General features: G+C 42.1%; 1 protein-coding gene across 3 annotated transcripts in view; it reads left to right on the plus strand.

Moving 5' to 3' along the window:
- ILDR2 (immunoglobulin like domain containing receptor 2) overlaps positions 1-8,595 on the plus strand; it is a 62,602-nt gene extending 54,007 nt beyond the window's left edge. For all 3 annotated transcript variants that reach the window (XM_053607480.1, XM_053607482.1, XM_053607481.1), the window contains 2 exons: positions 378-1,056; positions 2,581-8,595. In XM_053607480.1, coding sequence (XP_053463455.1) covers positions 378-1,056; positions 2,581-2,616 — 715 coding nt within the window. In that variant the 3' untranslated portion in view covers positions 2,617-8,595. The remainder of the gene's footprint in view (positions 1-377; positions 1,057-2,580) is intronic.
- The last annotated feature ends 4,022 nt before the right edge of the window (positions 8,596-12,617 follow it).

Here is a 12,617-nt window from a genome sequence, read left to right on the forward strand (position 1 = left end):
CACTAATGTTGGCTTTGAGGTGGGTGGAGTGAGATGTGTGGTGTCCACCAGAGGGCCCATCCTGATGATCAGAAGGTGGCCCTCCGGTGTTTGAACACTCCAGAGATCACAAAATATTTCTAGCCACACTTCATTTTGATCCTTTGCACAAACGCATGAGACAGGCAGTTACCCTCAATTTGAAATGGTGAGGTCTGCCACCATGACTCGTCCAGCCAGGAGCAGAGCCGAGGCTGGGACCCGAGGTCTCCAGACCCAGGCCCAGAACCTGGTGGGTGCTCTCAGAGCTCAGCCTCCAGCTCCCCCACCTTGCATGTGGCGGGTGTTGGGCACACGGCAGGACCTGGCCGACTTACCAATGCCTCCTCTGCCTGCAGCCAGCAGCGCTCCAAATCTGAGATGCTGTCCCGGAAGAACTTCGCCACTGGGGTGCCGGCCGTCTCCATGGACGAGCTGGCGGCCTTTGCAGACTCCTACGGCCAGCGGCCCCGCCGGGCCGAGGGCAACAGCCACGAGGCCCGGAGCGGGAGCCGCTTCGAGCGCTCCGAGTCCCGGGCGCACGGGGGCTTCTACCAGGACGGCTCCCTGGAGGAGTATTACGGCCAGCGCAGTCGCAGCCGCGAGCCCCTGACCGACGCGGACCGCGGGTGGTCCTACAGCCCCCCGCGCCGACGGCCGCCCGAGGATGCGCACCTGCCGCGGCTGGTGAGCCGGACACCAGGCACGGCGCCCAAGTACGACCACTCGTACCTGGGCAGCGTGCTGGATCGGCAGCCTCGGCCCGAGGGCCCCAGCCGCGGCGGCAGCCTGGAGACGCCGTCCAAGCTGAGCGCGCAGCTCAGCCAGCGAAGCGCCTCCTACTACGCCTGGTCGCCGCCTGGCACCTACAAGGCGGGCCCGCCGCAGGACGACCAGGAGGACGCGTCCGACGACGAGGACACGCTGCCGCCCTACAGCGAGCTGGAGCTGACCCGCGGCCCGTCCTACCGCAGCAGAGACCTGCCCTACCACAGCAACTCCGAGAAGAAGAGGAAAAAGGAGCCGGCCAAGAAAACTGTGAGTACGCGTCTGGCGCCGCTCTTCCATGTGGGCCTAGAGGGGAGCCGCTGGGCAGGGCTGGCAGGGTCACTGACCCAGGGCTGGCGAGGCGGTGAGGAAGCAGAGCAAAGCAGAAGGCTCCCAACCCTGACCCTGAGGTGCCGCGGTTGGAGGGAGTCAGGGTGCAGGAGCCAGGAAGCCTGATTTGGGGAATTGTCCGGAGATGTTAGGGAGGGGTCTTTTTGAATCTCTTTATCTTAGGGCCTGGTGAAGCATGGGGCCTTGGAGAATTGCATAAAGGCAGAGAGTAGAGGGCATAGTTTTACAGAGAGCATTAGATAATTGACGACCAGCTTTAAAAATCGCTTAGCGCCAGAGATTGTAATCACCGTCATCACCGTAGGCCTTTGGGGGGAGCTTCTGAGATCTGTGCTCAGAATGTTCAGTTTGTGTGTGCTTCCCCACCCTCAGCCACTCTTGGGGCCACGGTCGGTAACTTGTATCAAATGCCCCAGTCTACATCCCAGAGAAGGTTAGGAGCCACTGCTACTTACAGAGGACAATTCCTTTGACATCTTACTGAGTGCAAATCATGTACTGTGCCCAGTACATGTGAAGGAAATTCTCTGGTGCCTGCCCAGTTCACTGCCACTTCTGTAAGTGGCCTTATGTAGACTTTATTGCTTACTCTCTAAATGCCAAAAGCAGGGCACTCTATTCCTTAAGCCCCTAAGTATGAGCTCTGGGCCTTAGAGAAGCATTGTGGGACACTCACATTAGATAGATGTCTACTGTGGAGGTGGAAAACACCTGTGACCTCCATGCTTTGGGAGTACTCTCCAAGCACAGGTGCTTCTGCTCCCTGCCTCATTGCTATTTTATCATTCATGATTTAAGCAGATATTTTCTTCAGTGCACAGTATAGGGAGAAAGAATATGGACAGAAAACGGTCTTGGCATTATTACTAACCTCTTCAAAACAAATGTCTTTTGTTGTTCTTTAAATAGAAAAATGCAATGACCAAAGTACCATGAATAGGGAAGAAACTTTTTTTCAGCTTTATGGTACACAATCCACACCTGCTATTGTGGTGCTGTAAACATAGTTATCCTCAAATTGCGGCCCGCGGGCCACATGAGGGGGTGTGATTGTATTTGTTCCCGTTTTGTTTTTTTACTTCAAAATAAGATATGTGCAGTGTGCATAGGAATTTGTTCATAGTTTTTTTTTAAACTATAGTCCGGCCCTCCAACGGTCTGAGGGACAGTGAATTGGCCCCTTGTTTAAAAAGTTTGAGGACGCCTGCTCAGAAGGGTAGGAAGTTATTCCTTCGCCATGGAATTAAGTTCTATCAGATGTTTGTTGGCTTCAGCACCAACTGAGGCTTGGGATCAGCCATCGTAAGTCTAAATGAAATGTCCTGCATCAGGGTGTGCAGGGTTGAACAGGTTGTAGACATCCCGCCGTGAACCATCTGTTGTTGGTTGCTTTCTTTACTTAGCATGTGGTTTTAATGTTGAGCTCTTTCTGTTCTTCCCTAGAGTGACTTTCCAACCAGGATGTCCCTTGTGGTCTGATGTTTCGACATCTCTCTGAATAACCAGAAATCACATGCAGACTACGGGGACAAGACACGTATCCAAGAGCCAAGTAGGACCAGGACCTTCTCTGGCTATCACCTTGGAAGATTTGCTGACCTCTGCTTTGGAAGATTTGCTGACCTCTACTTTGGCAAAAGATGGGAGGCAGCCTTTAAAGGAGGCTGATTTTAAACCTCTGTTCCCATCTAACTAGTTTGAGAACTTACCAAGAAAATGACATATGGAAATATTCCCACATACAGAGTTTCTCACCATAGAGTTTATGTCCAACCTCCTTCCTTAGTAAAACCAGGACTCCATTTCCAATTTTAAAGGAGAATTAGCTCTTAACTGCTGATCTCCAGAAATTGCCTATGCCTACAGTATGCTTTTCTATACCTCTTGTGCTATGCTTAGAGACAGAAGAACTTATTACTACTATTAGAAGGCTTTCTGCTGACAAAAGAAGATAGCTTCAAGGCAAATATATACCTTTTATACCCATCACTTCCCAGTCACTAGTCAATGACTATTGTTACACTAAAATCAAAAGGCCTTTGGTGAGCTCAGTGACAGTGACCTCTGGGACAATCACAGAAATGACTTCGATTTGCCATTATAAATGACAATTCTTGAGTGGCTGGGACAAAACAAAAGAGAGTGTGTCTTTTGAAAGCTGCCTAAGTGGTATTTCTTTTTCCACTCCTAGAACATGAACTGCTTTTTCTCCTGCTGTACACATCCATATCTGAATTTTGGACGTGAAGGGCTCTTCTCTTTCTCTCCTTTCTGGAACTTTCCGCAGGTTGGTGCCACACAAAGAGCCCCACCCCACTCTGCACTCTGATTAGATTGTCATCAGGTGCCTTTTGATAAATACTTAAACTAGACAAATGAAAGAGAAGAGGGAGAAAAAGAGGAGAAAACAGTAACAAATAGAAAAGACTGAGAAAGAATTTAAGAGGAGAATGACATATTTGGAATGTGGGTCATTTCCGCTACAAATTCCATTCAGTCTTTTCTGGTTTTGTGCTTCATTTACCATGAATTGTTTCTGCCATTCCAGGACACCAGAGATGTGGAGCATGCATCTCTTGCCCGAACTAGGCCACCACTGTAGACACTTACGGGAAAAGAAGGCTATTGCTTTCTCAGGAAGGAGCGCTTCCTATTACCACCCTTGCTTAAGTAATATATTTTGCCCGAATCCAAAAGCTAGACCTCTGTGGATTTTGTAATTTGTATAGATTTTAAAATAGCCACAAAGTCCTCCCTTCTCATCAAAAAGTGCAGTCTTTTCTACTCCTTGAATCTGAAATTGGCCATATGATTTGATTTGACCAATGGCTCAATAGCAAATGTGATACAAGTAAAGACTAAAAGTTCTCATGAATGGGGCTTGACCTTTCTTGCTGCTCATGGGAACCTTGACCACCAGCAAGTAAATGAGCCTGTACTATCTTCTTGCATGAGGAGAGAAAAGAGCTCAATTACTCCTGATCCCCCATCTGACAACCTGTCAACCTTCAGCTGATTGCAAACATGAGTGAGTCCAGCCAAGACCAAAAGAAGAACTGCCTTGCTGAGCCTAGCCCAAATTTCTGATTCCTACTCAACGTGTGAGAGTTGACACACTTTATATGTTCATTTCTCTTCAAGGACAAAATCGACTCTTCTTGTCCAGTGTTCTCTGAATCCCTCACTCCCTCCAAACCTAGGTATCTCACAGCCCCTGCTTTACCTTACAGGCTTTTATCAAAGCATTTCACCCTACACAGTTATGAGGGGAAAAATGGTTGAGTTAAATCACTAAAGGACAATAATGCTTGACCTTGCTTCCCCTAATCCAGCAGTGGTTCATTCCCTATCTGTGGATCCATGAAAAACCTCTGAAGGATGTTTCTTTTTCACTATCTCCTTGCTTTTCCCCAGAGCCATCTGATTGGAGCTGAGCCCTGTTTTCAGAGTACCATTCCACTAGTATCCATTGTACTTCATGATAGAAATTAAAAAAACAAAATCCCATGTTTGCAATGAAATAAAGAAGCGGCCGAGTGCGAGTCAGAGGGATGAACTGGTATACTACTTGGAGAACTGGCCCACGGAAGGACTTCACAGATGCTTTGGTATATCCCAGAGCAGTCAGGAGAACAGTTCAAACCAGTGCTGGCACTTCCAAGGGCTGGAAGACACAAGCCATAACCCTGGTGCTGAGATTTTTAGACTTGCTGGTGTCCCTGGCCTCTGAAAGCCTAGGTCTAGTCTGTCTGTTCGGGCCCCAGTTCAAATGGAAAAGATGATGAAAACATCATTTCTTAGTCACCAGCTTTGGATTTCAACTTGCTCAGGCAATTTCGAAGAATGTTGGGTAGTTGCAGCAGCTATTATCGCTTTATACTGAGCACTGTGTCAGGCTTCTCACCACCAAAGAGCCCCATAGCACGAACTACAGAGACCAAAAATGTTGCTTTTTTTTTTTTTAAGCTGCAGGCATGTATGATTTTGATGAAGATAGCAATGAGAAAGAATTATTAAAATTGGAAACCTGTAATTCCAAAGACAGCAAAACTACGTAAGACAGACAATAAAAAAATACAAGGAAGATAGCAAGCTACTGGAATTACCTGGGTGGTCAGGACCAGGTTGTCCTCTGTAGGGCTGCATAAATCACTCAGACTTCCAGGCCTTCAGTGGAGAGAAAAAGCAATTGTTTCTGAGTGTGTGGGCAAGAGATAAGACTAAATAAACAAGTCAGGCGAAGCTGGCTATCCTCAATACCCCTGGCTTTTCTCTCTGTAGCCCTTTGTTTCTTTTCCCTTGAATAGTGTGTTCTTCATAGGAAGTACATGTTAGCTTCCTTCCTAGGTTTTATTTGAGTACAAAATAAGTCTCATGTTAAGACATGAGCTCTGTTTATGGGACCCCTCAATTTAATAGGGAAATAAGACATACCCAAGAAAGAATTAGGAGATTTTATATATATAGTATGAAATTGTGCTATGGATAAATAACAATAAACACAGAGATTTAAAGGTTTTTAAAATTTAAATAATATTTTGATACTTAAGTGTTGTATGTGTTTGTTTAACATCCTGCTTAAGGGGTATGCTCGGTGATCTGAAAAGCTAATATTCAAAAGTCTGAACTGGAAGGAGGTGAATTAGATCCTGGAAGGGTGAGCTGCAGGAGGTCCGGAGCAATGACTCACAAGCTCTTTTTGCCTGTGAGTCACAACTGCATGAGGGAGATGCTGGAGGAGGGGGTGTGGATGCAGGTGGCATGGGTGTCACCCAGTAGGTGAACTGCTTCTCTAAGCCATCCATAAACTCATCAGGAATTTGGGGACAGTAGCCATGGACCTGGTGATGCATACTAGGTCTTCTACCCAAGCGTGCTCACAGGAGAGCTCACCATCTGCTCCACGGGCTCAGTTCTGCAGCTTTGAGTGTTGCTGCCCACCTTCCCTAACACAGCACAGGTCTGAGAGAGATGGTGGGCTGCTCATCTCCCTTTTAATGACCCTCAGTTTGCATTTGTCATAGGACTGAGCACACTTGGCAGGGGAAAAGACTGCCACTCAAACCTGAGGTTCCTAGCCACCTCTGTAAATATTTCTGAATAGTCTGCAAAACCTCATATAGACAACCTTAGATATCCTTTGAGCAAAGCTGAAGTAACAGATGTTGTTGTAATTTACCCCCTTAACACTTTAATAGATGGAGAAACTATCATTGTCATTACTGAAGTCACGAACCTATTGGGTCTTTAGATTACCAATCTCAACTCCCTTTCGGCTGGATCAGTGTTTCCCAAAATTGCCTAACCATAGGAATTGCTTAATTGCTGTTGTTTATATAGTTGTGAACCAATGGGAGGGGGGTGGTCAGGTACCCTGTTTGTTTTCACATGTTCCTGATACACATTGGTATGTGACTGTTAAAGGCATCTCCTGTCTCCTGCCTTGGAGGTTGATTGGATGGGTCAAGAGCCAGGATTGGCACTTTTAATAAGCATTTCAGGGGCGTCTGCAGCTGGTTGCATTGGGAAAATGTTGCCCTCAGTCTTATCTCTGGTACACCCCAAAGAGTTTGTCCTGAGACTTCCCTGAGCTTTGCAATTTTTTTTCCAAGTGTCCCAGTGAGGTCCCTCTCACTCCTATGGGTGGGCTGGCAGTGGTGAGGCTTCCAGCAGTCAGGCTGTTGCCCTGGGGTGGGGCTTACCAGAGTACAGTAGTGGGAAAACTGTGAGGCAGTGAGACAGTTGACAGTGAGGCAGTGACACTCCCTAGGAGCCTGTTACAGATGTTTCCATTCCCAGAATAGTGATCTGTTGTGACAATCTCAGATCAGACAACAAGATTACAGGTAATTTTCTCATTCCCTTGATGCCATTCTGAACAAAATTTAGATTATGAATAGAAAGAAAAGAGGCCATTGTGGAGATGGCAAAGGTAAATCATGTTTTAAAGAGGCATATGATAAATACCTAGCTGATCAACCTGAAGACTCAAAGTGAGATGGGCAAGAATACTAAAATCTACATCATATATCCTTCCAAAATGAGATTTAAATGCTTCCAGAATCTTAAAGAGTTTGAAATCAATTGATAGAATACTTAGAAATCCAAATTTGCTAAAATAGGGGACCAGGTACTTAGAGTCTAGAGAGAAAAAGTGTCTAGTGTTTTTTCTGCCAGGATCCTACCTCCTAGTCACCTGGGAACGGATCACTGAAGCTTTTAACAGAGTGGGACAAAGATAATGTTGAGCTGCTTTAAGCAGCAGCCTGAGCTTTAACACTGCCTGAGAGTGATAAGAAGGTTAATACTAATAATATTTGTATCATTTTTATGGTGTGTTAACTGTTTACAGGCCACTTTCACATGCATTTTCTCATTTGATCCTAACATCAACCCCTGTGATAGACGCAGGATAGGGTGGATGTGGTGGTCCCTTCATACAGATTGTAAAACCGAGATTGAAAAAGGCTGTGATTTGCCTGTACTTAAATGACTTTAAATATAGAGCCAGGCCTTCTGATTGTCGCAGGGTTCTTTGCAATTCGTCCAATACCAGTGGGACTGGAATCTGGCTTATTCTCTTTACAGCCAAATACCTGGTGAAAAGAGTCCTGGCCTTGATGTTTGCTCATGCTGGGTGTGGGGTGAAGCTTTGAAGGTAGACACTGTCACTGCATCTAACTGATCACCATTCCTCAAATGCTCTTGTAAGAGAGAGTTGGTGTCACTCTCTACTTGAGCATTACTAATGAAAATGAAACTCTCCTTGTTTCATTTTCATTAGTAATGCTGTGAGGAGAAAAGGCTTTGGTTAATGTGTGCTTCAGCTTTTCTTTTCAAAATCCTTCTTGAGGGATTTCTGAACCAAACTATAGATTTAGCTTGACTTCAGAAATTCCAGGATTGGGGGCAGGAGCTGCTTAGGAGGAAGAATATCTGACATCTTCACTACATTTTGGGATTTTAAGTAGAACTAAGAGGGGCCATACACAGAGACAAGGAAGGTAAGAAGGAGAAAGATATAGAAGCTTAGCGAAAAGTTCTCTTAGAGTTTCTTATTGGGGCTGGACATGCGTTAAATGTAGGAAGCTAAAGAGATACACATACCTTCTCTTTTACTTTGGCTTTAAAGAAAAGCCACATTATTTGACAAAATAAAGTTTTAGACACTACTACATGAAAATTCTCTCATAGTAATAAAGAATAAAGGAATAGAAGAAACAATGGGACTTCTGAGGGTCAGAAGTCACCTGTCCAGTTGTTTTTGTGCCTTTTTTGTGACATCAGAACTGAACTATTTGTATCACTGTTGCCTGTGATTTTTTTTTCTGTGTCAGACATACAAAATGAATTTAGTTATAATGTTTTAAATTAAATAAAGCATTCTCACCTACATTTGTTACCAAGAACTCTTAATTAACATAAAAATGGTTAATCATGATCTGACATTAAATGGCCTCAGCAGGAAAAAGAATCATATCATACATGCCTTCCTCAGATTATTTTAAATACCATAGTAGAGGAAAACACGTTGCGGGGTCATAGGAGAGGCAGGTGCTGACAGAACATAATGCCTATTTTTACAAATTTTAATAAGTAACAGCCAGGATAATTCTGTTGTCACTCGGAGCACTCACCCCAAACTGTATAACATTCAGGAGGAGATGAGGGGTAAGAAAGGTAGTTGAACAAAGTAATAGTACCTAGCTCATTGTCAAATAGAGCTCAAGCATTTGTCTACTAGAAATTACCGTTAAGGATGGGAGGAAGAGAGCTATTCATGGGAGGACATTTTAGTTCTGAAAAAAATTGAGAAATTCCACAGAACCATAATTAACCTAAAATCTATGTTAGCAATAGAAATGATAAGTGCCTCAGGGAACTATTATACCACTCTTGATAGCCAGGCCCTCTTAAGAGTTCCAGATTTTAGGAATGGAAAAATATGTCCTGCTTGAAGTATCAGGGCTCAATTATTTTCTTCTAGTTGTTAACTTAAAAAAATGTCAACATGTACATTTAATTATAGACTCTAAAATGGTTTAACCTTGATTTCCTCCTCTGGACTTTGTGCTATTTTATCTAATGTTTTAATTCCATCTTGCTTTTTCAGTTCTATATAATAAATTTTGTTTTTATTTGTAAAGCATTCATTAAGAGTCACCCACAGTTTTTCTGCACATACTTTCTATTTTTCAGCTCTTCCTTTTAACACCTTTTCCTTCTGAAAGTTTTCTTTAGTGATGATCATTTGTTGGCTGGATACCTTTAACAGTTTTTGTTAATCTAAAACAAAGTCTTTGTTTCATTCTTGTTCTTGAAAGATAACTTCACTGGCAAACAATTCTAGATTGACAGTTACTTTCTTTCAACATCTTGAAGTTATTATTCCACCATATTCTGACTTTTACTGTTGTTTTTGAGAAGTCAATTGCCAATTTAATTACTCTTCTTTTGTAAGTAATCTGTCTTGTCTCTCTGGCTGTTTTAAAGATTTTCATTTTGTCTTTAGTGTTCTTTGGTCTATTAACAAGGAACAAGGTGTGGATTCCTTTTTGTTGTGTTTCCTAAAGCTGTGAATTGGATTTTACTTCAGATATGGAAAACTCTCAGCTATTAACATATCAAATATTTCCTCTTCTCTTTAAACTCTCTTTTTGGAATTCCGATTAGATGTTAGATCTTCTCATTCTATCCTCCATATTGCTTTATCTGTCTTTTCATATTTTCTATCTCTTTGTCTTCCGTTCCTTATTCTGAGTTATTTCTTCAAGTCGATTTTCTATTTCACTAATTTTCTCTTTGGCTAGCTCTAATTTTCTTTCTTTGCATTTTATTTTTAATTAATGTATTTTCCATTTCTAAAACTTTAGATTTTTTTTCAAATCTGTGTAGTCATTGTTGATAGTGTCACATTGCTTACTCTTGTATACAATTCCCTTTTATTTCTTTGAATATACTAAACACACTAATTTTAAATTTTGTACCCATTTTTTTATTAGCCTTTGTGAGTCTAATTTTGGAGTTACTTATATTAACTCACATTCATAGATTTTATTTCCTTATGTGTTTTATAGTTTTTTATTGTGAACTCATGTTTGGTAGAATGCCGTATTATACTTGTACCAGTCAAGAAAGGCCTTTCCTGCTTCTTATCTGCCCTCTTTCTTTCCATAATGACTCCTCATATACATAGCAACCCCAGAGGGCCCAAGCGGAATGAGTGAGTAAAGAAGTAGTAGATGAGCTAAGTGTGGAGGAAGTACACACATTTCTCTCTAATGTGAAATATAGAATGCAAAAAGGAAACAACTTAAGATGGGGAGGGAAAGACACTCTATATATGTTCATAATCTGATATTTATTTTAAAAAGGCTATTTTTATTGTAAATATAAGACTGTTTTAGGGGTTAAAAATGAACAGAAAATCATTAAATGTTAAGAGTTGCTATAGAAATAATGGATCTAGATTTCATTTAAGAATCAAGAAAGGACTAGATTCATTGGATGCATTAGAGGTGGGCAAAACAAAATAATTTATTTTTTCTCACAACTACCTAATTCTAATCCAAATTTTTATTTTCTTTTAAGAAATAAGAAGGAGGCTGATTTCAGATTATCTTAGAAAATCTTGGCAGAACATCCTAATAATACTCATCACACCATTTAGGTGAAAGTTATATTTTCTGCTGAATTGGTTATAATCATTTCTGGAATGCACAGCAGGTGGCCTGAGATGACTCACCAAATAATGGCCTGAGGTGTAGAGGCAGAGAGCAAGTCACCGAGAGACGGCGAGCGAGTTAGCCTGACACGCCATCTAGTGGCATGAATCCAACGGACTGACTATTGCTAGTCTTCCAGTATTAAATAGAGTGTGCTTCACATTACTTAAGAGATGTATTTTTAAAAAGCTATACATGAATTAACTTTTGGAGAAACTAATTAAATGCATTAGGAATTCTTTACTTAGAAGCTTTCTCTGTGTTTTTCAAGTTTAGAACTTGCTATATTATGTTTTCAGGGTACCACGTGAGAAAACTTCACGTTTTTTTTTTTGTTTGTTTGAGACCAAGTGCGAATTAGGTACACGTCTTTCTTGTTTTACAGCTATTTTAAAGCATGATTTTAACACCACTGAATTACACATGCTTTCTGATGTCAGGTCAGGACTCCAGTTCTTCAGAAATACAGTGAAGCCAGTTTCTCTGTAACAAGCAAAACTGTCATTGAACTGTGCAACTAAAAGACCTAAATTGTCCATTCCCTGGCCTTTGACTGAACAAAAATGAATCTCTCTCTTTTGTATTTTCACTCTGTGTCTGAAAAACAAGTGGAGGAGAAAATTTCACAGTCTCATGTTAAAGCAATTTAAAAGAAAAAAACAATCCTTGCTTTCAGGAGACATTTTCTGTTTTGTTATATATCTCGTATAGTGCATAGTGTCAGTATATTCTTCCTTTTTTTCTCCTGAGATTTCAGTATTCAGTAGAGCAAAGCTGAAGGGAGAAATATATATGTGTATATATATATTTCTATTTAATACATATATATTTCTCTTTAACATTGTTTTTAGAAAACACCTTTGTTCAGCTGAATGGAATTCATTGATAACAGTAACACCTGCTCCTTCCTCCTGGCCTCCTAGTGTTCCTGGCATGATCTAAACAACTAGTTTTTCTCATTTTTTCAGGCCAGGGAAATAGCCACTAATGTTTCTTTTTTTGGCATCTGTATTAGTAAAACATCTTCTGGTCACAAATGACAGAAATTTAATTCAGACTAATTTAAGAAAAAAATGGAAGGGATGGAGGTAGTTTGAGAAATCCTGGAGTAACTCATGAGATGGAAGAAGAGCTGTCAACAGTGAGGGCAAATCTGGGTATTGACATAGTAAGATTCTCTCTCTGTTCATCACCCACATCTACTTGTCTTTTTATATTTATATTTCTTACCAGCGAGGGTAGACTTTCTCCACAAGACAGGATTATAGCCACTAGAAGTCTAAGAGTGATATTTTCCCAACTCGTTTGACCAAACAGGTGAGAGGTCTTCTGCCTGAGCACAATCTGGAGGAAGCACAATCACTGTAGCCAGGGAGATGGCAAGTAATTTATGACCATGAAGGCAAGGCTGCGGTGGACTGTACTGTGGGATGGGAACATTTCTCCAAAGGAGAGAGGGAGGTGTTATTAACAGAAATGAGAAAGGGGGTGCTGGGCAGACAAGACACATACACAACAGCAACAACAACAGGTATCCACTCCTGCATCCAAAGACTCTTCTCCTGTAGCCAGAGAGCCATGAACAACCAACATTTCTGGCTTCCTTTTGCTGCCAAACTCCTCAGGCATAGTATCTCTCTACCCAGGGCTTCAGGGAGGCTGTTTTCACTGCAGTTCAGTGAGAGATCCCACCAGAGCTTTCCACATACCAGCATATCTCCTTGGTTACACTTGACTCATTCTGAATTTAGAAAT

The sequence above is a fragment of the Nycticebus coucang genome, chromosome 10 (assembly GCF_027406575.1).
Source record: "Nycticebus coucang isolate mNycCou1 chromosome 10, mNycCou1.pri, whole genome shotgun sequence".
In the NCBI taxonomy this organism is placed as follows: Eukaryota; Metazoa; Chordata; class Mammalia; order Primates; family Lorisidae; genus Nycticebus; species Nycticebus coucang.